Source organism: Zootermopsis nevadensis, unplaced genomic scaffold (assembly GCF_977971745.1).
Source record: "Zootermopsis nevadensis isolate Lab colony 2312 unplaced genomic scaffold, Znev_1.0 Znev_ptg000061l, whole genome shotgun sequence".
NCBI classification, from domain to species: Eukaryota; Metazoa; Arthropoda; class Insecta; order Blattodea; family Termopsidae; genus Zootermopsis; species Zootermopsis nevadensis.
This window is the reverse complement of record NW_028259192.1, coordinates 11,419,915-11,446,639: the sequence shown is the minus strand read 5'-3', so window position 1 is coordinate 11,446,639 and position 26,725 is coordinate 11,419,915. Positions and strand designations below refer to the sequence as shown.

Here is a 26,725-nt window from a genome sequence, read left to right as displayed (position 1 = left end):
TTTATAAATTTGACAATTTTAACTGTCTCATCCAGAGCAGTCTTCAATTTCTGTGGCATCTTTCTTGCTGCAAATCATTCTCTTCATATATATATATATATATATATATATATATATATATATATATATATATATATATATATACACATACATAAACATGCATATACACATAAATACACATTAGAGTACTACTAAACCACTGACACCATTTTGACCATCCAGTTTAATTTTCACTTTCGAAATGATTTATCATCACGAACTATTTAGGGTTTATGCTGTACGGCCTGTCCCTATTAGAAATCAAACCAGTAGTATGTATTGGTAATGATTCGCAGAATATAAAAAAATCATTAGTTTCATAATCGGATTTTAGGGAGAATATTCTACAATTTGGGCCTTTCACGAATTCTACGGGTTAAACTGCGATCATTGTAGTGTGAGTCGAGACCAATTTCGTTTTTCGGGCCGCGTACTTTTACTCTTTCTTTCATGCTGTTGTACAGGAGAGTGCGGCACACTGACGCCTGCGCAGTGAACTTTATAAAACCGACGACGTTAATATAGAGTTCTGTAGAGACGTCAATGCATTTAGTGCGCGTCGCTGGTTGGCATGCTGTTGGAGAGGAAGCATACGAACAGAGCCCGCTGTCAGTCGGACTCTTAAAACCGAAAGGACTTTAAATGGTTTCTGGATATTTGTGTGTACTTCTGTAATTGTAATTCGCATGATATAAAATTTTGTGTGATTCGGCAAGGAAACCTGAACTCCAGCATGAACGCCGACTCAGATTTGGAGCAACTTATGAGTCATATTGGTCAGTATTCTTAATTACAACAAGAATGTCTTATGCTGCAAATTTTTCAGAGACAGTGTCGTACCATATTGTCGCCTGTGTATAAAATGTTCATACAGTAAGCAATGTAGAGATATTGTAGTAATTGTATTGTACATCTATGGCAGGATTTACACCGAAGTAATAAATAGTAACAAGCGATAGGCGATATATCGCCTGTACATTGACACAAAGGCAATGAAATTTGTAGTTCTGTGAAAATATCGATAAATTAAACAATCAATAAATAGTACATATTCTATATTTTGAACGAAATTTATAGTTATTTGTTCGTCAGTAGCATTATTACTGTCTATAATAAAGCGCTGCACACAAGATGGTCCGTTGGATGGTGCAATGAGGTACCACAAACAATTTCTCTATAGCGATAGACGATATGTATCGCTCCGCGGCGAAAAATGGAGAAGTTGCTTTCGATACGTGTCGCCTGTCACTGAGCGACGATTTTAAAAAACGATTTGGCTGTCGTTTCGTTTCAATGCTTCACATTGTATTTCATGATATTTCTACAAGCAACATGTGTCGCCTTCTGGTTGTTGCCAATTGCGTCGATGTGAATCCTTCCTGACAGAGATGAAGTGGGTTTGAGCAGGTGGCTAGGCCTGGGGTTCAAAGTACGTTGCCTATGTTGATGGCGATACCGCTTGGGAAACTGCCCACTTTGATGGCCGAGCAGGAGATGGGAGGATAGCCTACAGATTGAAAATATCTGATATGGACTGAACTGGTTCAGAACAGTACTTCAGTTCTGTTTTTCAGTGTTGGAACAATAATATTAGGCCTTCATGGTTATACATCATTTTTACGCTGCATTAGATTGATAATCTCGGCGCAAATTTTGGGGGTATAGAAAGCTGATATGTTCGGAGTACACTCATATTTTCGTGGTACGATTCAATTCGGTAAGAACTGAGTCAATCCTGTAAAGTAAACAAAATTAAGCTCCATTCACTTGTTCGGCCAGGCACGCCGTACGGGCACCAGTAGACCAGCAGCTAATGAATGTCACGTCTTTTATTCGTTTGTACACAGCAAGAAGTTGAAGTAGCTTTGCATAAAGATATCAGACATTACTTAAAATAATGTGTCTGTTGACGTAAGGTTTCGTCAGTTACGGCTATCAGAGCGCTCTCTCTCTCTCTCTCTCTCTCTCTCTCTCTCTCTCTCTCTCTCTCTCTCTCGCCGCCTTTGCCTTTGATCTAAGAACTTCTGGCATTGATGCAGGATTCAGCAGTATAAGTAAAATACCTCCTTAGCATTAAAATGAACTCATTTTACTGAGTAAGATTTGAGGTGAGGCTCTGAGTCCGAAGGTGCAAGTTTTCTGGGTTACAGCGCCGTGTAGTCTGGTAGATGCGGACATAAATATATATTTTGTTAAAATTTTCTGTTTAGAGGAATGCATATTACAGGAAAATGCATAAAATAATACATAAGAAAGAATAAAAATAAACTGAAAACTGCCTTTACTCCATCGTCATCAGAACATGTTCTGATGACGATGGGGCCCAATAGAGGGATTTCCCGAACATTGGTTAAAGTAATTTTATTCTAAATGTGTTTTGTGATGTTGAAGTTTTCTTAGGAATAATCTGAATGGCGTGATGCAATAGATACACACGTTGGCGTTTACGCACGGCTTGGAGAATCTATGTGTTATTTTTAGTTATTCACGACTTTCCATGATTGTTGGGCCATGCCTGTCTCAGACTTTGTGCATGTTCTGAAGCAATCCAATAAACTACAAAAGAATTTCATTCGCCTTGTTTGAAGCACGAGTCCAAAAATATGAAGACTCAATTCAGTATCAGAGTGAAGGAAACTTGTACTAACACGTTAAAAGTAAATAGGCAAGAATAAAGCGAAGTGATTCAGTTTAGGCCTGCTGGTGTTTTGGTACTGTTTGTCATGAATATTTTAAACTGTTCAGTGAACAGAGAGACTATGTAGCCGTGGTAAACGCGACTTGTCTAAAGGACGAATACTCCGAAATTGAGGTTTAGGTTCTCAGATTACAGAACGACGCTTTAATGAAATTTACACCTACAATACCATATATAATCACTACTCAGCATATTTAATTTTTTTAAGGCAATCTCTAAGCTTGAATTTTATTCCAGCTAGTCAGCTCCAAGCACGTGGCAGATCACTGCTCATAAATACATAAAGAAACAGCATCCACAACAATGCAAGAACGGGATTTATTATTGGCCATATTTATAAAACAAAATACAGAACAAATTTCTGTAGTTTCACAAGATCTGTCTTTGTTACTCATAAGAAATTACATCCAATAATCTTCTGGCACAGTTAACACAATTCGTGACTGAAATTATTGAATGTCTAGTCAGTCCTAATAGGCCATTCATTTATCGTCTGTTGCATTCGACAAAATGAGATAAAATTGGATTATAATGAACAAGTACATCCTCTTCACGTAGAACGATGGGTTTATGATTTTACTTCATTAACTTTGCAACAAAACAATGTCATTAAATAATGCAGTGCTGTTACGTGCAGTGCAGTGCATCCGGGATGTTGCTCCAGATTCACTAGTCGTCATAATGCAGAACTTGTCAACTTCATTCAGGAGAACGTGACGTGCCTACCAGAGGCTCAGGCCCAGGACAAAATCAGCTAGCAAATAAAATTCCTCTTAATCAGGGATAAACGCATATCGCATCCTCTGGAAAATCGATGTTTCTGATAAGACACTCGACGTAATCATCTACTCTCGCTGACCTACAACTACGTTACACGTGACGGAGATAAGGGCGAAAAATGCTGCCCTTATCGTCACGGACACAGTTTCATAACACGTAAATATGGAGTGTCATTTATACATCTGTTTAAGTAACCCCAGGAAGAGAAGTTATCCTTGAGAAGCCGATAGTTACTAAACTGGCCAATAACTTCCCCGCCTTTTCTGGAATTCGAAGGTCAATACCATGTTCACGGCAACCCACCACTGGAATCTGTCATGAGCCTCATGATTTCACTCAACAACCTCACATGGTTTTCTTCTACAGTCATTTCAGTATTATCCTGTCCATTTACGTCTAAATCTTCTGAGTGGTCATTGTCCTTGAGGATGTTTCCATTAAAATTACTTACGAAATTATTGTGTTCGTCTGCTCATCTCTGTGCTGTATCTGTAATTGGCCATCAGGCTGTCGATACAGCAAACTAATAATAGAGAACTGGATTGAATTGAAATTCTTGACTTCCTCATGCGTACTGCACTTGTTAAATGCATTTTGCATATTCTTAGGAGATTTAGCACTTTTAACTTAACATTTAAAATATTCTTGGTCATTATAAGGCCCTTTTAATTTTAATGTTAAATAAGAACGTCAACAAAATACTATTTATTATAAAAAAAATCGAGGCACGCCTAAAATCTTGTGGCGGCACACGAGTTGTGGGACACTGGGACCAGTTATTATCCTAAAGCTTTAGTTTATTTACAATGCAGAATGCTGGAGTACTCGGAAGTTATTGCTTTGTTGATAAGATACATGTTCTCTGTCACACATAACCTATTCTTTTCATGCAAGCTGTGACGTTTAGAGCCATTTACGTCTGCGGGGCGTAGCATACTTCTGTCGCCTACTTGTTATTATTCTACATGGCATGAAACAACAGGCAGGTTGTATGAAGATCGTGTGGAACGCTTTGTAAGAACTTGAGAATGTTACATCCTCAATTGTAAGTGGCAATGTCATTTCTCGTTTGATACACCCGTCCGATTAGAATTAACAGTAGTTATTTTTAATGTGATTCGAAGACTATAACTAGAAAGCAAGTTAAATTTTAATAGAATCGACAGATGTATGTCATGGACATCGCCTTGAAAAGTTTCGAATTCAGAGTGTAGACAATGATAGAGCAAAAGTTCTGTTTTATGTTTTGCGCTCTATGTTAAAACCAAGTATCCACTGTCGTTTCTCTTCTGCGGAATTAAGATCGCTACGATTCGTTTCTGCTACATTCGGTGTAAATAAGGTACTAACACGAAGGCAAAGTCATTAAATTTCAATCTAGTTAAAATAGGAAGTCCATTTTTCATTGAAAGGTGAAAGTTAATATTTTTGTAAAGACTTTCCGTGCTGTAATAGAACTGGAAACTTTATCACTGGTTTCACAAGAGCCAAATATTGAACCCTATTTTTTGTTTTTGATGCAGTTGAATCTTGTCTACGTATTCCTAAATAGACCGTCTATCTTTGTTGATGTTATTCAATTCAATTCTTTTTATTAGAGTGCTGCATCAATAGCCAGACGGCCAATTACAGATACAGCACAAAAAACAAAGTAAATACAATAATCGTATAATAATAATAATAAAGTTCCTAGCAACAGACAGGTTAATAATTAAAACAAAGCAAAAAAATTACATGATTATTTGTAAATGAAGCAATACCGTCTACTTTAGGATATGCCTAAGAGTAGGCAAATGGTTACTAAAGATGTCAAAATCATTGCAAAGATTATTCGCAGCTGATGCGCCTCTAGCAGATGGACAACTTTTGCATTCAGGGCCAACAGTAAAAAGTGAGAAATCTCTAAAATTACGAAATGGGACACGCACACCAACAGTCTCGAGTAAGGAGGGACAGAACTTATATCCGGCGTATACGTTAATAAGAAATAGGGCGTCTAGATGACTCCTCCTAGTGCCAGGAGTGTGAAAATGTAGGATTTCTAAGGCATTGGCGTAGTGATAACGGGCATGAAGAAGGAAACGATTGTAACACAAGGATAAGAACTTGCTCTGTAGGCGTTCAAGCTTACAAGTGTCAGCAGAAGTTAAAGAATTCCATGCAACTGAGGCATATTCAAGCTTAGATTTTACTAGACTAAAATATAACATATAAAGACTGTCCAAAGTTGAAAAAGAAAAAGTTATAGCACGAATAAGACCCAATAACTCCAAGGCTTGAGAAGATACAAATTCAACATGGTGGTGAAAATGAAGTTTAGAATCAAGGATGATTCCCAAATCTTTAATAGTATCCGTACGATTAATGTGGGATCCACAAAGCTGGTACTCAAAACAAAACGTGTTTGTTTTCCTAGTAAATGAAATAACATTAGTTTTACTAACATTAACATTAAATTTTATCACTTGAGATAATGTCTCCCAATTTATTAACTATTATGTTATGTGCATTTCTCACTTATCCATTCATGCTAATGCCCCGTTTAACTAATCCCTTTTAATTTAATAATCACAACAGTCTTAAATGATAGTAGGAATTATGGAGTTCCTCAGTTTGTGGTTTTTGTGGTAAAAACACACACGCACGCTGCTTGTCACAAATTCTGGTTTCGTTAGAGTCGCTCTTCTGAGTAATATGAATCAATTTAAATATGCTCATTCTCTGGGAGCGAACATGACAGTTTATCAATTTAAATAATTAATGAACGATGACTATCTTCTGGGTTGTAGCGCCGTATATTCTAGTATAAGTTTACGGACGTATCAGGGGTCCTTGCTGCCTCCATCATCAGCGCTCTAATGATCAGGAATATCTCGCTTTGCTTCCAACACACTCTGGTTTTCGAGTCTATAATAAAACAGAGAAATATGAGAATTATCGAAGTCTACTCAAAGAGTTCTGAATGTGATTTGTGAACTGCAAATATTAGCCTTAAATATTAACAGATTAACAAGTTAACTAGTTATTGGGTTTTCATGGTGCCGTGGACTCAATCATGCCTTGACTTACAAATATCGTGCTTTATTACCGTCAATTTGTCATATTCTTTATACTATTTCCGAATGTTTGTTGACATTGACTAGATATTTGGACTAAAACTAATCATCAGGTTTGTTAGATCGCACGTATGTCAATTCACATTTTTATTGCAAATAATAATAACCAACATATGACATTAACGTTTGTAATGTTATGGTTGGACAGCAGATAAAATAATCCCCTGGTGGAATATTTTAAATCGCGTAAAATCGTTAAAATTATGTTGTTAAAATGTCAGAATCGACGGCAGAGGACTTTTCTGTTATCGAATTACTGTTTTCTTTATTTCTGCGTTTTGACGTTGTGCTTGTTCAAAGTTCTAGAGCCGTATTATCAGACTTTCAATTTCCGTTTATTCAATATAATTGTCTCGACCCAACTTTGGTCTAACTCGACGCTCCACTCGCGCAGGGAATGTACGAGGTGCGATCGGAAAGTTTCAAGACTGTGTCAATAGCGGACGAACCGGATGTAGTACGAGCTTCTGCCTTTAGGGGGTGCGGCCAACATTAATAGTGAATCAGTGTGCCAGTCGGCATCATCGAATTAGCATTTGTTTCTTAGTTACGGGCGTTTTGGTAGTGCATTACACCGACCCTCCTGCGATTTCGGAATGGCGTGTGCATCAAATTTTGCCAAAGACTCGCCAAAACGGCTACGGAAACCTATGAAATGCTAAAGCAAGCATTTGGGGAGTCCGCAATGGGTCGTGCACAAACTCTTGTGTGGCATTCACGTTTTAAAAATGGCCGAACCTCTGTCGATGATGACGAGCGTTCTGGACGACCATCTTCGAGCACAACGCCCGAAAATGTTACGAAGATTCGGCAGGCCATTCACGAAGATCGACGTCCTACCATCAACGACTTGTGCGACATTGTTGGAATAGGCTATGGGACCTGTCAGCTGATTCTAAAGGAAGAACTCCACATGCGACGCATCCTGTCTGAGGACCAGAAGCAGAATCGACTTCTCGTTTGTCAGGAGCTCAAAGATCTTGCAAGAACCGACCCCATCTTCCTTTCTAAGCTCCGTGTGACTTCTTCCTCTTCCCAAAGATGAAAATTCAGCTAAAGGGAAGGAGATTTGAGACGATAGAAGAGATTCAGGCAGAATCGCAGATGGTGCTTGACAGGCTGATAAAGAAAGATTTCCAGGGATGCTTCCAGGCTTGGCAGCGGCGCTGGGATCGTTGTGTTCACTCCCAGGGGAACTACTTCGAGGGTGATGGATGAATTTAATACCTGAGATAAGTGTACGGGTTTTTATAGGCGCAGTCTAGAAACTTTCCGATCGCACCTCGTATCTGTAGTTACGGCAAATTGTTAGCTCTGATGAGGTAACGGAAAACCTCTGCTGGCTATCGTCCAAGGCTGCAAAACGCTGGAAGCCCTGAAAATGGCTCGTAATTAGCATTGACCTTTTTAAAAGACAACTGCAACAACATTCCCTGTTGCCTTACAGCGAGACACGAAGGTACAAACAGAACACTAAGATCTTACGATAGAAATTATGAAGCTGTTAGTTTTACGAGATCCGCTGGTTTCTTACTTCCAGTAAATTCCTCACACTTTCTATGCGAGATTTATTGAATGTTATTGTTGAAAATGATAAGGGAGGGCAGAGAAATTGATGATAATTGCATTTTTTCATCCTCTGTGGACCGTGGCTTTAATACGTATGTTGTTTTATAAAAGTTCCAGTTGTCTGATTCATGGAGTTAATTACAGTTAATGGGATATTGTAAATATAAACTTTCTGTAATATCTTTAAAACTACGAGCGTAAAACCTGTGCTAGCACGTACAATATATTCTTAAGTATTTCACATTTTGTTTCCGCGTTACTAAATAATCAAAATAATTATACATGTGAATGGATTGGTCGTGATGGCACAGCCGCCAACCAATATCACCCGATAACCAATTTGGCCTTATTTTCATGGGACTTGGTGAAGAATGCTGTATGAATTCTGTGATAATAGTATTGGGGTGCTCGGGATTCTGCTAATAAAAATCAAACGGCAAGAGGATGACGGCATGCTTAAAAGTATATTTTTATATAGTGCACAGATCCTTCATTACAACCACATGCATAACATCTAAACGTTCTGAAGTTTTACCCTGCTTGTATAAAAATACTTACTTATAGTCGTATTTTGTAAAAATTTGCCGTTGTTGTAGCCAAAAGCGGTGTAATTTATAGCTTTCTGTGCTCCACGTTTTATAAATCCTTTGTAGGCGTCCGTATGACGATTTTAAGTAAAATCATGACTTAAGACTCTAGATTTTAATTCAGATACTTTAGAGTTGCGAATTCAAGCTCGTTACCATGCAGTTAATTTGCTTAGTCAAAAAAATTCCAATTTCCCTTCTTTCAAGCGTGTAAGTGATCGGAACGAAACCCATATACGATCGCAAATCCAAGGTATTCCCTTGCTTTCCTAAGTACTTGTATGTAGATTTGCAATTTGATAAGGACAGTGTCCCAGATACGTTGACAGTCCTCAATAATAGCGTAAACATTCTTTTTATTCTTGTACTTCGATTGCATGAATGTGAACAAAGCCACGCCGTTTTTCCAGGTCGACAGATTTAGGTTAATCATTTCAGACCCATTCAACCGTGAAACCACTTTCCAGCAGTGAACGAAGTTTATCTAGGCCACAAGAAATAGCTTTGGGTATTTACTCTGAGTTTTTGTGAAATAAAAAAAGACAAGGTAAAAGTTACAGATGTATGTGCTTAGTAAAGTATTTAGGCAGCAATTAATGTGAAAGTGTATCTAGTATACCACTTGATTTCAAAAATTCTCAGTTTATTTAAAATCCCTGTTTCCTTTAACCTAACAGTACTAATATCACGAACCAGAAAATTAAACGATTCGTAATTACTGTAATTGTTCAGAAATGTTGCATTGCGTAATTTTACAACGTTTTACTTTTTGATCCTTCATTTCGCTGCTCATACTTCTCCCTCTTTGTGAGGTGTCTTATATCCTGACCACGCAAAAACTGTGTAAACTTCGGTGACCACTTCCTTGCATTATGCTGACGTAGAAATTGCGGTCACATCGTCCTTGGGAATTCCAAAACACGATGGTTCATGGCCTGTGGTCGCAAAATGACTTTCTCTTCACATTGTGTCCTACGTTGTTAACTGCTTCGAGTATGACACTGGACCGACGGATACCTCCGCCTTTGAGGACAAAAATCATGTATTTCTAGGAAATATAATTCCATGAATAGCTTTCCACACTCTGTATAAGGAAATGATAAGCCATCATTGAACACATTTATTATGGGATGTTGCGCCATGCATACTGTACTCTGGTTGATAGTGTCCGACGTTTCAAAGGAGTATGTTGCACCCATCATCAGGGTGATAACAATGATGATGGAGGCAGTAAGTTCCTCTAAAGCGTCGGTCAGTATCTACCAAACTATATGGCGCAACATCCTAGAAAACAGCAGTCTTCACATTCGTCGCCGTGAGAACCTGAAATCTCACATTGAAGCCAAACATTTATTTGATGTTGATCGTTTTAGACTTTCCCAGAAAACTGATACAAGTCAGAACCAAAATACAAATCTGGAGACATTTCCATGCAGAGAAATTACTGGAAACGAGTGAGACACCTAGGATTATCAGTGGACCAACCAAAACACTAAGATTTGTAACTGTTTTAAGACCATAACAACGACAACAGACACACACACGAACCCACACAGTTCAAGGCCCCTTAATAGTTGCCTGCTTATTTTTCTCATAAGGCCAGACTGATAACCCGGAGACTAAGCTAGGGATCACAAGCTTAGCAATTCTACATGAAATAATTAAGATTAATAATGATGTAATTCAAAACTTATCTCTAATGTTTTTGTTTAATCGGTGTAATTAGAATACACTCGAAGTTTCGCATTAAAATATTACTAAGTATGATTATAGAAGCGGGCTTATCTAATGAAGACCTTCTGTATGTCCTCGTTGACTACAACTTCTCTTGCAATGAAAATCCACTTTAGTTATTTTGGTTTCCCATATATAACTAATTCCGTGGAGACGAGCCCTGGGTGAGATGCTGTACGAAGCCCTAAAAACATTCAGCTGGCCAGGAAATTCCCCGCTCATTATCGTGTTTACAAGAGGCAGTATATTAACCATTACACCTCTGTTTTTGCATACAATTTTGATGTATGCCCCAATCCGTAGGCTCTGTAATAATTCTGCCATAGGAGCTTATAATTTGGCGGCGAAGTACTGTTCTTTTAAGTAGCAACATCAGTTCGCTTTTGGTAATGAACAACAAACGTGTATAGAAACTTAACAACTTTCTCTAATCATCTGTTACAGTTAGAATAAATGTATTGTCGGGGTGGGGATGATTGCAGTTTGTAATTGAGCTGGTTGACGTCATTTTCAAACGATCAATTACAATAGTTTCTATTAGTTGTGATGAAATTTATTAAGAACTAGGGCAGAACGCTCCTTTCGGAGCTCCTCGGAGGGGCTGATCAAGTTTTTAAAAAGCAACCAACCCCTTCGGGGGGGGGGGGGATTGGTTGCGTTTTAAAATCTTGTGTAAGAAACTAAATTAAACCCCCCGAATGGAGGGTTAAAACACTTGACCAACCCCTCCTTCGAGGGGGTTGGTTGCGTTTTAAAATCTTAAGTAAGACACTAAACTCGGCATTGTTGTGTTCCACAACAATGCCGAGTTAGTTTATAGTTGACATTGTTGATGACGTCATTCTTTGACGACAAATTGGTTGACGACAACGGGGAATTACAAATTTTTATAGTAGATAGTTGAACATTTGGTTGGACACTGCCCACATATTGCAATAAATGTTTCATCTGAAGCAAACGTATGAATTAGCATCGGATGTCTGTTAAGCTTAAACTTGGGTTTAAACACATTAACAAATTGTTATGTGCCGGAAATTGTTGCAGGTGATTTCGGGACATACCAGTTTCGACAGTCACTACTACATATGCTTGCAGCCCTCACCGCAGGGCTCCATATGCTCACCCTCGTTACCGTGGCGGCTGTTCCAGATCACAGGTAATAAACTCTGCGATGTTAAATGCACGTACAAGGAACCCCCCCCCCCACCCACATTTTACATGATATTATAAACAACTGTCCGAACGCTAGGGTACGTTCTGGAAACCTGCACATATTCACGCCGTGCATTATATTAAATCAAAGTCGAATTTCGAACTCTTTAAAATAAATTAGAATATTCTTCTTCTTGTTCCGGTTTAACAATGTTTGTACATTTTCCGGGTCCCCAACTTTTCAGTTGGCTTGATCTATGGACATTCGGTAGGACCCCTTGGACGAGGGATAGGCCTGTCGCAAGGCCTCTACATGTACACAGGACAGCACAACACAGAAAAACATCCATGGCTTGAGTGGGATTCGAACCCACGGTCCCTGCGACCGCGCGGCCACTGCGGACCCCTAAATTAGAATATTAAAATGTTTAAAATAAATTGTTATTGTAATGATACCCAGGCACATACAAGCGGAAGCAAATAACAACACACACCCATTCAGATATGCAGATGAGATCTGCGAACTTTATTTTCAAACACACAAATATACGCAAGCTGAGTTCAAATATTCCGAGACAGAACTATTTCTTATTTCTTTATCTGATTTTTTTTTGATTCAGAGAATGCACAAGACAGCAACAGTTTCTGAACTGAGTAAGAACTAGTAATTGATCTATCTGGTCTCATCATAATTAACCTAATTTTTATAATAATTATTTTTGTTTAAGATTTATCAGTAGCCATCTTTACCATCATACCGTGATTCTTGAGCAGATTTTTGTTTTGAGACATGATTGTAGGTTTGTGAGTTATATAAATGTACTTCAGAAGTATTCTGGGCTCTGGTTATTGTATTTAAGTTTATGATGTGAGTGATGTTAAAACTTGGCGAAAATGCTACTCTGTATATGGAAGTTCTCTTAGATACCGTGTATAGGCCGGCTCTGGGGACCCCTCCCCCCATCTATACATTTTGTACCGTGTTTTGTTTGGGGGTGAAGCGGACAAGGCGTGACGTTCACCTAGTGCCGGAGTGGAGCCTTACCTCAACTTCCACGTACACCTTCGTGGCGTGGTTCTTAACGTACAATAGGGATAACATTGTATTTTAAACTTCATGCTCTGACAACTCTAACCTCTAAGAATGAGCTCCTGATACCCAGTGACCATGAGGCTAGGTAAACGCCAGGTTACGAAGAGAACATTCTAACGTTTGGCAAGAATCGATCCCTATCGTGAAAGTCGTAGACAGTCGCATTAATGATAGAAATGTCTCGGCTGTTAGACACGAGGGGTATAAATAATGAAATATACCTAGAATCACTAAATTGTATCATTTTACTTAAATTATTTTAGCTAGTATTTGATTAGCTAAAGGAAAGAAGTAGTTTACGTAGGCCTAAGCCAACAAGGAACAGCCAGTATTGCCTGAAATGATGATAACAAAAGTTTGGATTTCCTCTTAATGATAATTTTGTGTATCGTATGGAACCTGCCACATTCCTTTTCGTTTATCATTCTTTGGGACAACTTGCCTATTTTTATTTTTCTGAATGTCCTTGTTATTGTCCAGTATGGGTACTGTGTTATCCAGTCTAGAAAATTAGCGATTTACGATATTAAATAATGAGGAATTCTGTGTTATTCACAAATTATTCTACCTTACGACGTTACATAACTTAGGCAATTTAAAATCATTAAATAAACTAAGAATTAATTAGACGTTCATGGTTAGATAATACATTAGCAATGAAACATGGTTTATTTTATTAATGACTATTACTGGCAGGCTGTGTTGCTGTGTTATATTTAGCTAGTGTGGCAATGTTGTGCAAGTCTGCAGGTCCTCGCTGTAGCAAGTCTCTGGACGCATGTCCGGAATGTGGCTCTTTATGATTGGTTTACTCACATTTTAAAATCAGGCTTCCATTTTTCACTCGAGACGGCTACAATTAATTGTTCTACTCACTTTTGTAAAGGTTAGAAGCTGACACGTGATGAGGTTCCAGCGTGTCGATTGTCTAGCCACTAAAATGAGTAGGCCTATCTTTAAATCTCTGGAAAAAATTTGTAATTTTGACTTGAGCGTTACTTTAATGTGGGATCCTAAAATGTTATAAGCTTTGAAGAATATCAATCTTTCGTTCAGCACTGCTTTAGAAAGTAAGATAACATGGCGGCAGCGCAAATGCTATATTTATCTTCGTTTGATGGTAACTAATAAATAATTTGATTTTGGCACGTAATATGTTGCACGAAGAAAGGTAATAAACACGCTACATATTCCATGCTAAGTATTTTTATGCTTTAACAGTTACAAACATGGCGACATTGTGAATCTGTCTGGTTAGGTTTGTAGCATATTGGACTAATTTAAAGTTACCGAATTCTTGTGCAAATAAAGAGATCACTGAGTTGTATAATCATGCTGTTTATCAAAATATTATAAAGGTTGCCAAATCAAGGATGATGAGAAGAGTAGAGCATGTAGTTAAAAGGGGAGACAAGAAATATATTCAAAATTTTGTTTGGATAGTCTGAAGAGATGAGAACGTTTGGAAGACCTAGATGTATATAGGAGGATAATAAGAAACATGCTTTATGTATAGGCCTGCTGTATGAATATTAATCTCATCTGACAGATGTGCGGTCCCAGGTCTTGATGAGAATGGGACAGTGTCATTCTGGAACTCAAAAGAGGTGTTGGCTGCAATCCCAAATACCAAGGATGGTGTATTGGACTCATGTCACTTAATGGATCCCATCATGAATATATCTGTCAAATGTAATAAATGGATTTATGACAACACGTACTATCAGTCTTCAAGAGCTATTGAGGTACGTGATAAGATATCCCTGAAAGTTGTGGATTAATGATAACCATTTATATGTCATATTCAGTGTTCCTTGGAACAGCCATTGTCTTTTTTTTTTGGATAAAATGAAGATACTTACAAGTTAATGTCTGTCTATCCATCCATCCACATATTTCATATCCAAAATTTCTGATTGAATTTCAGTGTAGTTTGGTGTTGGCAGTTTACACCAGAAGTGATTGTGTGAATTTCATTTTGGTTTCCATTGGTCAAATATAAAGCTTAATTTGTGTGAAGCCCAAATCAACTTAGTCAGTGGTCTGAAACAGATTTCTTGTTCATACAGCACATTTTTTATCACTGACTACTAAAAACAATTGTATACATGTTTCTCCAAAATGTTAGTACCCATCCACAAGTCCGCACAGCATCACAACCAAGAAGACCACTGTGGATATCTTCTGTACTGTGTGAATCTCAAATTTCTATGTGTTGAAATGATTTTCCAGGAGAAATATATTTTTTCTCATGCAGTGGGATCTGGTGTGTGACAGACGATGGATGGGCGCTGTGGCCCAGACTGCCTACATGTTGGGTGTATTCACAGGAGCTGTTGTGTTAGGCAGCATGGCAGACAAGTATGTCGTCAACCAATAACAATTGCTGGGTTGGAAATGGTAACTACATATCTCTAGTTCCTAGGTTTAAACAAGTAAGGAAAAATCCCAGTTTTCACATTCATATTATAATACGTTTTGTAGCTTTTTGTTGGCAGTCTGATAGAAGTTTACCGACGTTTCAGGGGTCCTTGCTGCCTGCATCATCAGGGCGATGATATAATTTTATTCTGTTTAAATATAGAAATGTTTTTATTTAATTGTTATCCAGTATTTGGTGTGCCATAACAAGGACTTATAAATGAAACACTTGTTGGATTATGATAGAGCTGGTCCATTAACATGCTAAGAACAGTGATTTTAATGGGAAATTTTGATTTAATTAAATATTGATTTTTTTCAATATTTGTAGGTACAGTGTTTGATTGCATGACATTATTTGACATACAGCATTTTCATTCCTGTAACACGTTTGAGGAGACTGTAAAATTTCTTTGGGTTGTTCTCTGTTTCATCCACCTTCATTAGAGATCTTGATACAGCTCAGAAATTCTGATGAGGATATTTGGATCTGAACGTAAGTGTAATGATTAGTACTCATGCTTCATATTTTGGAAGTCCAGGTTTGATTCTAGGCTCTGAAGGCCAGCTATTCTGCCTGAAGAGCTGTTCCATCGTTTTTTTTCTGTCGCTCCAGACAAATGCTGGGATAGCTTCTTTAAAACAGGCATGGCCACTTCCATATTCTTCTGTCTTCAAGATTTACATTTTTCTCATCTGTGCCACATAAACTAGGCAGTTGAGAGAACACTGTTAAATATAGTAAGTACTAATCTAGAACATTGGTGAACTAGGAACTTAAGTCAGATATTCACACTCAGTAAAGAGGAACATTGTGTTAGTTAAGACACAGTGCTCTGTTACTACAGGATGGTTCTACAAGGCGGTGCAACATCTGCTAATTGGAATATTAATGAGTCACATAATGAACTGAATGCATTTCTGCTTTCTTACTAGATATGGTCGAAAGATTATTCTGTATATTTCGGCAGTCTTGCAGCTGGTTCTTGGTGTGGGAGTTGCTTTTGTTCCAGAGTATTACAGCTTCCTGGTAATAAGATTCTTGTACGGAATTTTTGGTTCTGCTGGGGCCTACATTACTGGGTTTGTGCTTTGTAAGTATTACACATTATAATATCTTATTATTTGGGCATAGAAATGGATATTACAAGTAGTTCCCGTCTAACAGAATTTATTTTAATGCAATTTTAAAAGTAGGACACATTCTGAATTAATGATAAAACAAAGTAGGTGTTCAATGTAGATGATACTGGAGATGGCTGTGTATCTGGTAGAAGTTTACCAGCGTTTCAGTGGTCTTTACTGTCTCCATCATCAGAACAATGAGAAAGCCATATTTGGACTCACCACTGTGAAAACATCAAATCCTACTTAGATGATACTGGTTTGTTCTGGAAGATGCCTTGGAGAACCTACATCTCCAAATAAGAGCAAGTGACCCTGGGAATCAAGGGATATTTTTTAATTTACATATATGTCCCAATATTTTTGTTAGCTCATAACAGAATTTTGTTTCCTTAATGAATAAACTGGTATCTTTTCAAAAATGTCAAAGTTTAAAGAGTGCAGAACAAAATTAATTTCAAATTAAAAATTGTTTTTTGATTATTTACGATATGTTATATATCACTCCTGCTATTATATATTATTGTGAATAAATGACAATATATTATACACATTACAATACTATAAGTTTGTTAATAGTTTCCTATTGACATTCTGGAATTGCTATTATCAGCCTTTTTTCTTAATTAACCAAGAAAATCAGCTTTTCCCTTTTTCATTTTTCAGCAATGGAGATTGTAGGTCCTTCAAAGAGAACAGTTATTGGAGTCTTGTTCCAAGCATTTTTTGCAACAGGTCTAATGCTTGTCGCCTTTTGGGGCTTCTTTATCAAAGATCGGGTTGTGCTACAGGTTATATATGGACTCCACAGTTTGCTACTAATTGGACACTGGTGGTAAGTCCTTTTAATATAGTTTATATAACTTTTTTTAACCAGTGGATGTCTTTGTATGTGATATGCATATAGGGTAAAATAATTATCAGATGATAATGATATATTTATATCTCTGCCATGCTTCATGCAGTAGAATTGAATATAATTAATTGTCTCTATCACACTTAATAGTGGTTAAAGTCATTCAGGTTAACTTGTCTCATAGTCTCAGTATGCAGTAAAGTAAATGGTGCAGCAATCTTAATAAGTGCTATAATTATGAATATATAATGTACCTGATTGTGTTGTATACATATCTAAAATATTCAAGTATTTAATTAATATTATGTATATTAATATAGGAAATTATAGAAATTTCTCTTTATAAAAACACAAATTGTTACTTATATCCAACTCATGGAAATTTTTTATTGATTCTTTAATTGTCCATTATTTTTGTGCATTGATCTGTTTATGAACATAATGAGTGTAAGATTTGAGGTTTCCTCAGCGGTGATTATGAAGATTTCTGTCTTCCGGGTTGTTGCGCTGCGTAGTCTGGTCGATGTTAACCAACGTTTCAGAGGTCATACTGCGATGAATTGCCCTGATGATGGAGGCAGTATGACCTCTGAAACGTTGGTAAACATCGACCAGACTACGCAGCGCAACAACCCAGAAGACAGAAATCTTCAACATAATGAGTGTTTCTTTTGTAGGACTGTAGATGAATCGCCACGCTGGCTTTGGGCACAAGGACAATTTCATAAGGCTGTAGCCATAGTGGAAAAAGCTATGAAGCAGAATGGTTGTACAGAGGAACTGGATGTTGCATACTTTGTTTCTAAAGGAAAAGCAAAGACTGCTGTTCATGAAAATGATAGAGCAAGCCTTGCTGATTTGGTTAAAACACCTAATCTACGCAGTAGAACTTTCAACATTGTTCTTAACTGGTGTGTTTTTGTGTAATTAAATAAATTGTAGTTGTTCTATACTTTCACTGTAAAGCTTATGGAAAAGGTGAGTTTTTATGAATGTGAATTATAAAGCATTATTACCTTGCAGGAACTGAGGGAAACTGCAAAGGCCTCAGATAATTTATATCAAAATTTGTTCTGCAGATCACATGAGAGCAAACCAAACATGTTTTAAGCTATGCAAACTTCATAAAGTGTTGTTATAGAATTTAGAAACATACGACATCTTCTAGAGGATTTTTATAAAGCATGGATAAAACTATAGTATATAATACAAAGTTTCACCAAGTACATTACAGAATTTGTGGCAGCCTGTAACAGGGACTGGATAATGGAGCTAGTGGGTTTGAAAATTTTTTGAATTTCACTACATTATAATGGCTCAATAATTTATTTTCATATATAAATGTATTTTATATTTAAATTTATACTTGTTTCCTCTCATATCAGTATAATCATTTCTCAATAGGTTTGCCAATAGTTTGGTTTATTATGGACTTTCTCTCAACACTGGGAAGTTGTTTGGCAACCCCTATCTCGTTCTTTTTATTGTTGGATTAGTCGAGTATCCCAGCTACATAATGATTGTTCTGCTAATGGATCGTTTGGGACGACGTAGTCTTCTCAGTGTGCTCTTATTGCTGGGAGGTTTATCCTGCATAATAGCAGTCTACATACCTCAAGGTAAACCTAAATATGATTACTTTTAATTACATCTTTATTAATGTGTTAAACTATGTAAATGAATAGTTATTTGCTGCTGTTTAAAATATCAGTATGTTTGATTCTCTTTTCAGATACACAAGCTGGCAGTATTTCAGCAACTACTGTTGTGATGCTTGGAAAATTTTTTGTTGCTGGATCTTTTGCTATAGTCTACAACTACACTGCCGAGCTCTTCCCTACAGTGGTGCGAAATACAGCTCTGGGTATTGGAAGTATGGGTGCTCGTCTGAGTGGCGCTCTCACTCCCTTGATCACATTATTGGTAAGTTATCAATTAATTACTATAAAGCCACGTTTGGACTAGTCTTGTTTTACAAGTTTCATTTACTTTGTTTTGACTGGGATTTTCACAGCTGTGTGACTTTAGATTGTGGTGTTCCAAAATGCTTGCAAAAAATCACAAAATTTCACAGATCAACAACCCAGAAGGTCAAAATCTTAAATCAGTAAACAGCAGAAGCAGTATTACAATTTTAATAAATTATGTCATAATAGCCGAAGTGTAGGCAAAAACTGAAATTATTACATCTGTAGGTGTTTCAATATTAAGCTACATTTTCCCCATAATTGTTTATAACTATCTCACAGCTTCACAACTTGTGTCTTCCTTTCTGATTTTAAATTGTTGCCATGTTTGGGATGTAATGTTCCCCATATTTTTGCATATGTCTACATCATCTCAGTCTGCTTTGCCCCCAAAGCTCCCATGTCTTCATGGAATGGTGCTTAGGTACAAAGGCAGCATTTCCTTTACCATAATAAATGTTGAATGAATCTGCTCAGTTCACTTAAGCTTTCTTTCTAAGAAAATAAAAATAAAACTGATTTTTATATTATTTTATCTATTATTCTTATTTTTATTGTAGATAAAAATGTATGATGGAAATATGAGATAACGCAATGTTATTAAATTTTCTGCAAGTGCTTAAGGAAAACTAAAATATTATAATGCTTATTATCATTAATAGTTGATTATGGTATAGAAAGGAATTTTATGTATTAAGATGTGCAGTGCAATGGAGTGTAGTAGCATTTACAAGTTAAAGCTTTCAGCTACAGTGAAATGTGGTAGAAATATAATTATGATTTTATGACATCTTAATGGTCCTTTAGGATGTACCTATTGAACACGATCTAAAACAAGATTACATTTATGTGCTATGTATAGAGTGCTGCTCTGTTCTAGGATTCCTTTGACAAGAGACTTCCTTCAATTATATTCGGTGCCATTGCTGTGATATCAGGATTGCTTGCCCTTCTACTTCCTGAGACTCTTAACCAGCCTATGCCTCAAACTCTGGAGGATGGAGAGAAATTTGGACAGGGAGATACGGCTTTAAATGCTTGCTGTAAGAAGAGATCTAGAGGGCAGAAATATGACCTACCATTATCATATTTGGACTAAGTGTATACACGAATTTCCAGATGTGTTAAGGTTTGTGTGTGATGGTATGAAAGCTTGTTCTAGTTGGCAGACATAAAATAGGAAGATGTTAAAAATGTAGATTGAGAACTAGAATATTTGTAGCAGTTGTCCAGATGTGTACAGACATGCAGTGTCCTCTTAAATTCTTCATAAAGTATCATTTAATTCTGATTAAAAGGATTGGATCTTGAATCTAGAATAAAACAATTATAATTATTTGAATGACCATTTAATCCTTATCTATGTGAGAATTCTGAGTTTCTGTTAAGTGCTGCATTTCACCTGTCTTCACAAGGATATATCTTACATAGAAAGAATTTCCACTCCACTTTGAATTCTAGAATATGTTAACCATTATTGGCCATGCATTGTGGCTTATGCATGGTTCCCATTAGTTATGTGTCAGTAGTATACCACTACCGTTAAACCACTAAAAGCTACAATCCATCTTGCAGCCCTGTAGCATGAGTATGTAAATTCCCTATTCCAAAATAATAAAGTTTAATAAGAAAATAAGGAAAAGTATGTGGAGGCAGAATATACTGTACTTGATTATTTTGACAAAACTGTTAAAACTACTTTTGTGTATGGCAAAGTCGTCATTATTATTAACAGATGAAATTCAGAGAAAATCTGCAAAACTAAAATACATAATGAGCAGTTAAGAAAGGATAAAGTGTGAATGAACTTTTTTATTGAAGGCTGAAGAAAATGTTGAATAAACAGGCAAACGTTTCAGATCAGATTATTTTATTTATAATAGACAAGATTTACATGATCTTACAGGACTGAGTCTCCTTCCACTTTTAACATTTCAGGCATTATAGCTATGATGAAGTAACCTTAATGTATTCTTTTATATTACCATAATGTGGAGTACAGGAAGTACATCCACAATCAGCAGCAAATTAATGTTCCTAATTTGAAAACGACTATTGGCTTGCAGCACTACGTTTCTATAAAAAATTGTAATATTCATTCTAAGACTGCTTCACATTCACTCATATATCATGTGGGGGATGGACAAAGGGCCTGTTACCCGGTGTCCTACGTGAGCGATTAAATGCGAGCGGTGCGATTTGCGTGGGTGAAGCTGAAATATCAAACTGGCTGTTTGTATGGCGCTGTCCTAGGTTACAGCTAATCAGTCAAGAGAGTAAAGCGGTCGGATTCCGAGATCAAATATTTTGATATTTTCGCGCAGGTCGCTGCGCTGGCCAGTAAGGCGCATGCGCAGATAAGCTCTGACTGTGCAGTACAGGGAAGGTGCATGCGCAGAAAGACCGTGTGCTTCTATTGCAGTCTCTCACGTAGGACACAACAAGCGATTCCCTTATGTCATATGACACCCCATGCTGCTTATGCAGCTCGTATAGCTCGCTTCTTATCGCTCACGTAGGACATTGCCTTAGAGGCCTGGTTCCACACAGACATAGTCTTACACCATCACAGCAACAACAATAACAATGAAAGGAAGGAAATGAATAACAGTTTCTAAAATCATATCATTTACAGAAATTATGTTTAATAAGCAAGTAATGAATATATATTTGAACATATTTCAGGAAACAACACTTCATGCAAAGAAGGCATATTTAATGACAGTCACAGATACAAGGTTGAAGAAATTTCAGAACCTCCACATAACTTGTTCGTGAAATTCGGTTTTTCCTTCAGTAGCTTGAAAGGCAACTTGGAAAAAAGGTGAACGAACAGTTTCACTGAATCTGAATCTACTTCATAGTTCCTTGCGTAACAAATATACAGAACTGCTGGAATCTTGAATGTCTGACACCATGTCAGTACTGAAACGAAGGCAATAAGACTGTTGGTAAATAACATATATAACACACTGATCAACTGATCTACATGCACACATCTGCCTGTCTTTAAACACATAAAAGCCAGTCAGTAAAACCAACACCAAGGCAAAATTAACCACAGACTTACCAAATATAATGCAATTCATTACACTAACTCCTTGTTTTACAGTATTAAGTTAGATTTTCAGATAACACATAAAAGTATTATATTTCTCCCTTGGTATGCAATGAATTTTTATTAAGTGATGGTTTTGTTTTCAACCCTGCCCACTATCTTTCCATTTTTCAAAGATTGCAGTATTTCATAAAACGATTAATTAACATACACTTAAATATTCAGTTAATGAGCTAAAAATAGGTTTGTTTTTGCAATATACATAACACTGAATACTATGTTTTTTTCTGCAAGAATTTTTTAAGGCAGAAGTGAGGTCATATAATAATGTAAGGCATAAGAATATGTCAAATTAATATCTGTAAATTCCATTAATTGCAAACTGAATTAAGTAATAGTAGATCTGTTACCTGCAGCTGGTATTCCCTTCACAGTGTTAGGTTGTTCCAGACGGTCACTCAGTACTGGATAAATGAAGTTATTTGTTCTTAGTGCCTTCATGAAGATATCTGGAGGGTCATTTTGGTATCTTGTAATGTGGTACCCAGAAATATGACTGCACGTCAATATAATCACTTGCTCAGCATTCTTCATCCAAGGAGATATCTGGGAACATTAATAAATAAATGAATAAATGATTATGTGTAAGATTTGAGGTTTTCACAGCAGTGAGTCTGAAGATTGCTGTCTTCTGGGTTGTGCTGTGTAGTCTGGTCGATGTCCACAAGACTACACAGCGCACTAACCCAGAAGATGGCAATCTTCAAATGCTTATGTGCTTATGCTTCACTTCTAAAATGTGACTCATGTGAAAATCTAATGTAGAACATAAATGCATATGTCAGTGATGGCAGATATTATGTCTATACATTAAAACTGTCCTCTAAGTGACATAACTGTACTCCTCCCTCCTGTGCCCAAAGTTGATAATATACCAAAGTATACAATAACTGCACAATTTAAATTACTGTAGCTGGAATAAGTCAGTAGTCTTGTTCTCTTATATTATGTAAATTTGGTTCACATAGTGCAAATTTATGTTACATGTCTACCACTGCTAGAACCCTCTAGAATACACTTAGTATAAGTCTCTGGGGGAGCCGGGGTAGCTCAGTCAGTTAGTGGTTGACTATGGACTGGATGATGGGTTCAATTCCTCTGCATCCACCCAGCCACCTATCCAATGGGTACTGGGGTAAAGTGTGGCCAGGGCGTGACACTGACCACTCCCTCCATCTAGTGCTGATGCTGGGAATGAGTAAGAGCTATACCACACCTCCTCGAAGCGCCTAAATGACACAGCTGGATAGCTTTACTTTATTAAGTCTGTTTGGAATTATATGATTTGAAGCTTTCGTGGTGACCAAACTCAACAAAATCACTCACACACATTTATATACACGTAAAATGTGACAGAAGTTTCTATTATAAAATGTAAAACAAAATGACACAACAATGGGTGTTTCTTTAATAATTAAAATGAACATCTGACAGTACAGAACTACAAAGTTCATGATTGACAGTTTAATGTTTCACTTACTTATTTTTGAAGCTGGTAATTTACTATGAAGCATAAAAATTACCTATTTATTCTAAAAAGAGAAATCAAAATGGAACATCTTGAATTTTAAAGATGTCTGTCTTCTGAGTAGTTGCCCTAATGATGGAGGCAGCAAATACCTCTGGAATATCAGTAAACTTCTAACAGAGTAAAAGTGCAACAACCTAGAAAACAGCCATCTTCATACTCACTGCTGTGAAAACCTCAAATCATACACAGCCATCTTCTTACTTGCTACAATAAGAACCTGAAATTTTATCTTCACTTGTTTTATGTACTGGAATTTTAAACATTATTATATTGTCAATGATAGCAAAATATACTACTGTGAGTTTAGTTTATAAATAAAATAAACATAATACCAGATTTCATTTTAATCCAGGTACTATAACTTTAACAATAACATACACACCTTTTCAGTGAAATCAAATGACTGAGCTATGTCTAAATGCGGACTGCAGATACACAGCAAAATATCGCTGGCCAAGTGATATATAACAGATGATTTAATTTTTCTTCTTCTGAGTTGTTCATTGTCTTCTGTTCCAGTTTCTTTAATTTCAACTATGGGTACTCCCTTATCAACAAAGCACGCTTCAATAAAACCTGTTAAAATTATTACATATAAATACATGTACCAGAACGCTTGGAAAAGGACTAAGAAAACTTAAAGACAATCATGATTCAGATATTGACTTCGGGCTATAGTTCTTAGATACACGTAACTATTCAACTGTAGTAGTTGGTATCAATTGTAGTATTGTCCACTGATATCAGTCAAGAATATTATAAAAACACTACCACTCTGAACTATAATATAAGTACAGGCCAGGAAATACTCATAAAAATAAGCCAAATAATTTAGATAGGTGTTTAATCATAGTTGGGCTGTACCCCACACTTTGTATCACTGCTATATAGAATTTTAATTCTGTATATATTACTTCACGCTTTCCAGCCGAGTAATATTTTTTGAGTGTGAATTGAGGCAGTCAGCTCAAAATTAATTTTGCAGATAATTTACACTTGATAACTCCCTCAATAGAAAACTTCAAACAGTTCATAAGAGCACTGACAGGTGGCAGGAATTTTCACATACAAGCAAATTATACTGAAATTGTGTGTCAAGTGAAACTTGTCAGCGGACCTAGTTGAATGAAATGTGTCAAGTACACCTTGATGTTGGACTGTCATCTATCTGGCTGTGTCACAACTCAGGCAGTTAGATGAATGTAAATGAAAGTATAATAAATTCTCTCAAACAAAAAGTTGTCAGTGGAACCACGGTTCCGGAGAATTTGACGTAAATACGTCTATACAGAAAGGAAGTTTATATATTGGCTTTATTCTAAAAATTTCCTTTATACCTGCTTTACAATTGAGTGAAGTTTGATTAAGACATTGCTTATTTAACTTGAATTAGTAAGGCTTCAGATGGGTCTGTGATAGATGAATGTAATGTAAACTAATGTAAGGTAAGGTAAGGTAAGGTAAGGTAAGGTAATATAATGTAATGTAAGGTAATGTAATGTAAGGTAATGTAATGTAGTCTTATGACGTATCTGTGCACGTATATACACCAAGGAAATGTAATGTAAGGTAAGGTAATGTAATGTAATGTAAGGTAAGGTAAGGTAAGGTAATGTAAGGTAAGGTAATGTAATGTAATGTAATGTAAGGTAAGGTAAGGTAATGTAAGTTAACTATGTAGGTAACCATTGTTGTTTATTTGTTGATAAACACATGATGTTTCCAAGGTAACATAACAATGAAGTTTGACGTTTCCTAGGTATCATAACAATGAAGTTACAAATTTTCGTTTCCCTTTTTCGTTACATTTTTGCCGAATGACACTGACCCTAAAACATAGACGTATTTACGTCAAAAAAAATTCACATGGTCATGATGTAATATCAATAACTTGATTATGAAATGTGCAGACTATATTAGTGTTCCATTAAGTTATATTTGCAAATATGCAAAAGTTAAATCTCTGCATGAAAAGGTAAATAACACAGTTTCATAATAGTTTAAACTTTTTAATGTTGAAACCTGCCTCTAGGTTTACAGGTAATGATAATACACATTACTGTATACAAGGATTATGTTTCAGGTTGTATTAAGTCTCGATATTACCTTCTGTTAGTGGTCCATGAACCACCAAAAATAATTTTATTGTAGATGGTATAATGGCAGAACTTGACACTTCAAGGTTTCTAGAAAAGAACATTACCCAATTAAGTTCATATTATCCAATTTCAAATGCTGCAAAATATTTAACACAGCAGGAAAGTGCAGAAATGGCAGTACTTAAGAAAACCAAAGACTTCAATATATTTTACAATTTCTACTATCGGTGGCAGAGTTGAACGGGCACGAGTAACACAGAGCACTGTGATTGGTAAAATTCTGCTAGAGGTGTTCTTCAGAGTTAAAAGAACGCAAGTAAACAATGATACTTTATTTTTATTTACAGACGTGAGTTTCAGAACTACTGTAGTTAGTCGAATATGTAATAATAACGTGTCACATTCACCTGTAATTTTTATGAGATTCTGAATGTACATCATCTTCGCTATCAGACTCATCTCCCCAGAAAGCCCGTGAAGACCGTTCTACAACTTCCCCAAAAAACGTTGCCATTATTATTTTCGTTACTGTTCAAATTCACACGCACTCATGCAATCGCCATCACTAAATAAACCAGGGTTGCCAATAATTGCGTCAAAATTGCATGACTGAGCGACGTTCTTTTGAGTAATCCTTAGGAAATTATGTCTGTGATTGTAGTAGCAAAGTAGTAACATGTTATAACGATGCGATTTCAGTTTTGTAATTGTGGAAGATTTTTCTTCATAGTTCATACTGAAGTAAAGTTTATTTAGTTTTATTTTCGTATGTTTCCATCAATAGAGTTAATTTATATAATCGCCGGTAGATGTCGGGTACTACATTATCTGCTTTTTGAT

General features: G+C 36.5%; 2 protein-coding genes across 6 annotated transcripts; one reads left to right on the top strand and one right to left on the bottom strand.

The window, feature by feature from the left end:
- The first annotated feature begins 563 nt into the window (after positions 1–563).
- Positions 564–24,120, top strand: LOC110838907 (organic cation transporter protein). 4 transcript variants are annotated; one of them, XM_087340740.1, is made up of 11 exons: positions 564–815; positions 11,568–11,679; positions 14,318–14,513; positions 15,026–15,129; positions 16,126–16,283; positions 16,981–17,149; positions 17,848–18,081; positions 18,575–18,789; positions 18,903–19,093; positions 20,018–20,266; positions 21,823–24,120. In XM_087340740.1, exons 1-10 carry the CDS (start codon positions 773–775, stop codon positions 20,234–20,236), a joined length of 1,641 nt encoding a protein of 546 aa, XP_087196866.1. In that variant the 5' UTR covers positions 564–772; the 3' UTR covers positions 20,237–20,266; positions 21,823–24,120. The 4 variants fall into 4 exon arrangements, with proteins under 4 accessions (XP_087196866.1, XP_021938258.1, XP_087196867.1 ...); XM_022082566.2 differs by lacking the exon at positions 21,823–24,120 and having other exon boundaries at positions 565–815; positions 20,018–20,995; XM_087340741.1 differs by lacking the exons at positions 564–815; positions 11,568–11,679; positions 21,823–24,120 and adding an exon at positions 13,640–13,939 and having other exon boundaries at positions 20,018–20,995.
- Positions 21,763–26,475, bottom strand: PSMG1 (Proteasome assembly chaperone 1). 2 transcript variants are annotated; one of them, XM_022082580.2, is made up of 5 exons: positions 26,293–26,475; positions 25,893–25,972; positions 24,169–24,362; positions 22,606–22,801; positions 21,763–22,062 (listed from the first exon to the last, which is right to left on the bottom strand). In XM_022082580.2, the coding sequence occupies exons 1-5, from the start codon at positions 26,397–26,399 to the stop codon at positions 21,863–21,865; spliced, it is 777 nt and encodes a 258-aa protein (XP_021938272.1). In that variant the 5' UTR covers positions 26,400–26,475; the 3' UTR covers positions 21,763–21,862. The 2 variants fall into 2 exon arrangements, with proteins under 2 accessions (XP_021938272.1, XP_021938278.1); XM_022082586.2 differs by lacking the exon at positions 25,893–25,972 and having other exon boundaries at positions 26,293–26,452.
- Between the last annotated feature and the right edge of the window lie 250 nt (positions 26,476–26,725).

Coding starts and splice junctions, on each gene's coding strand:
- LOC110838907 (XM_087340740.1), top strand. CDS start 773: ATGAACGCCGACTCAGATTTGGAGCAACTTATGAGTCATATTG. Junction 15,130..16,125: donor TTAGGCAGCATGGCAGACAA/GTATGTCGTCAA, acceptor CTTTCTTACTAG/ATATGGTCGAAAGATTATTC. Junction 18,790..18,902: donor AGCAGTCTACATACCTCAAG/GTAAACCTAAAT, acceptor TTCTCTTTTCAG/ATACACAAGCTGGCAGTATT.
- PSMG1 (XM_022082580.2), bottom strand. CDS start 26,399: ATGGCAACGTTTTTTGGGGAAGTTGTAGAACGGTCTTCACGGGCTTTC. Junction 24,363..25,892: donor TCATGGACCACTAACAGAAG/GTAATATCGAGA, acceptor TAATTTTAACAG/GTTTTATTGAAGCGTGCTTT. Junction 22,802..24,168: donor CATTTGATTTCACTGAAAAG/GTGTGTATGTTA, acceptor TAATGTTCCCAG/ATATCTCCTTGGATGAAGAA.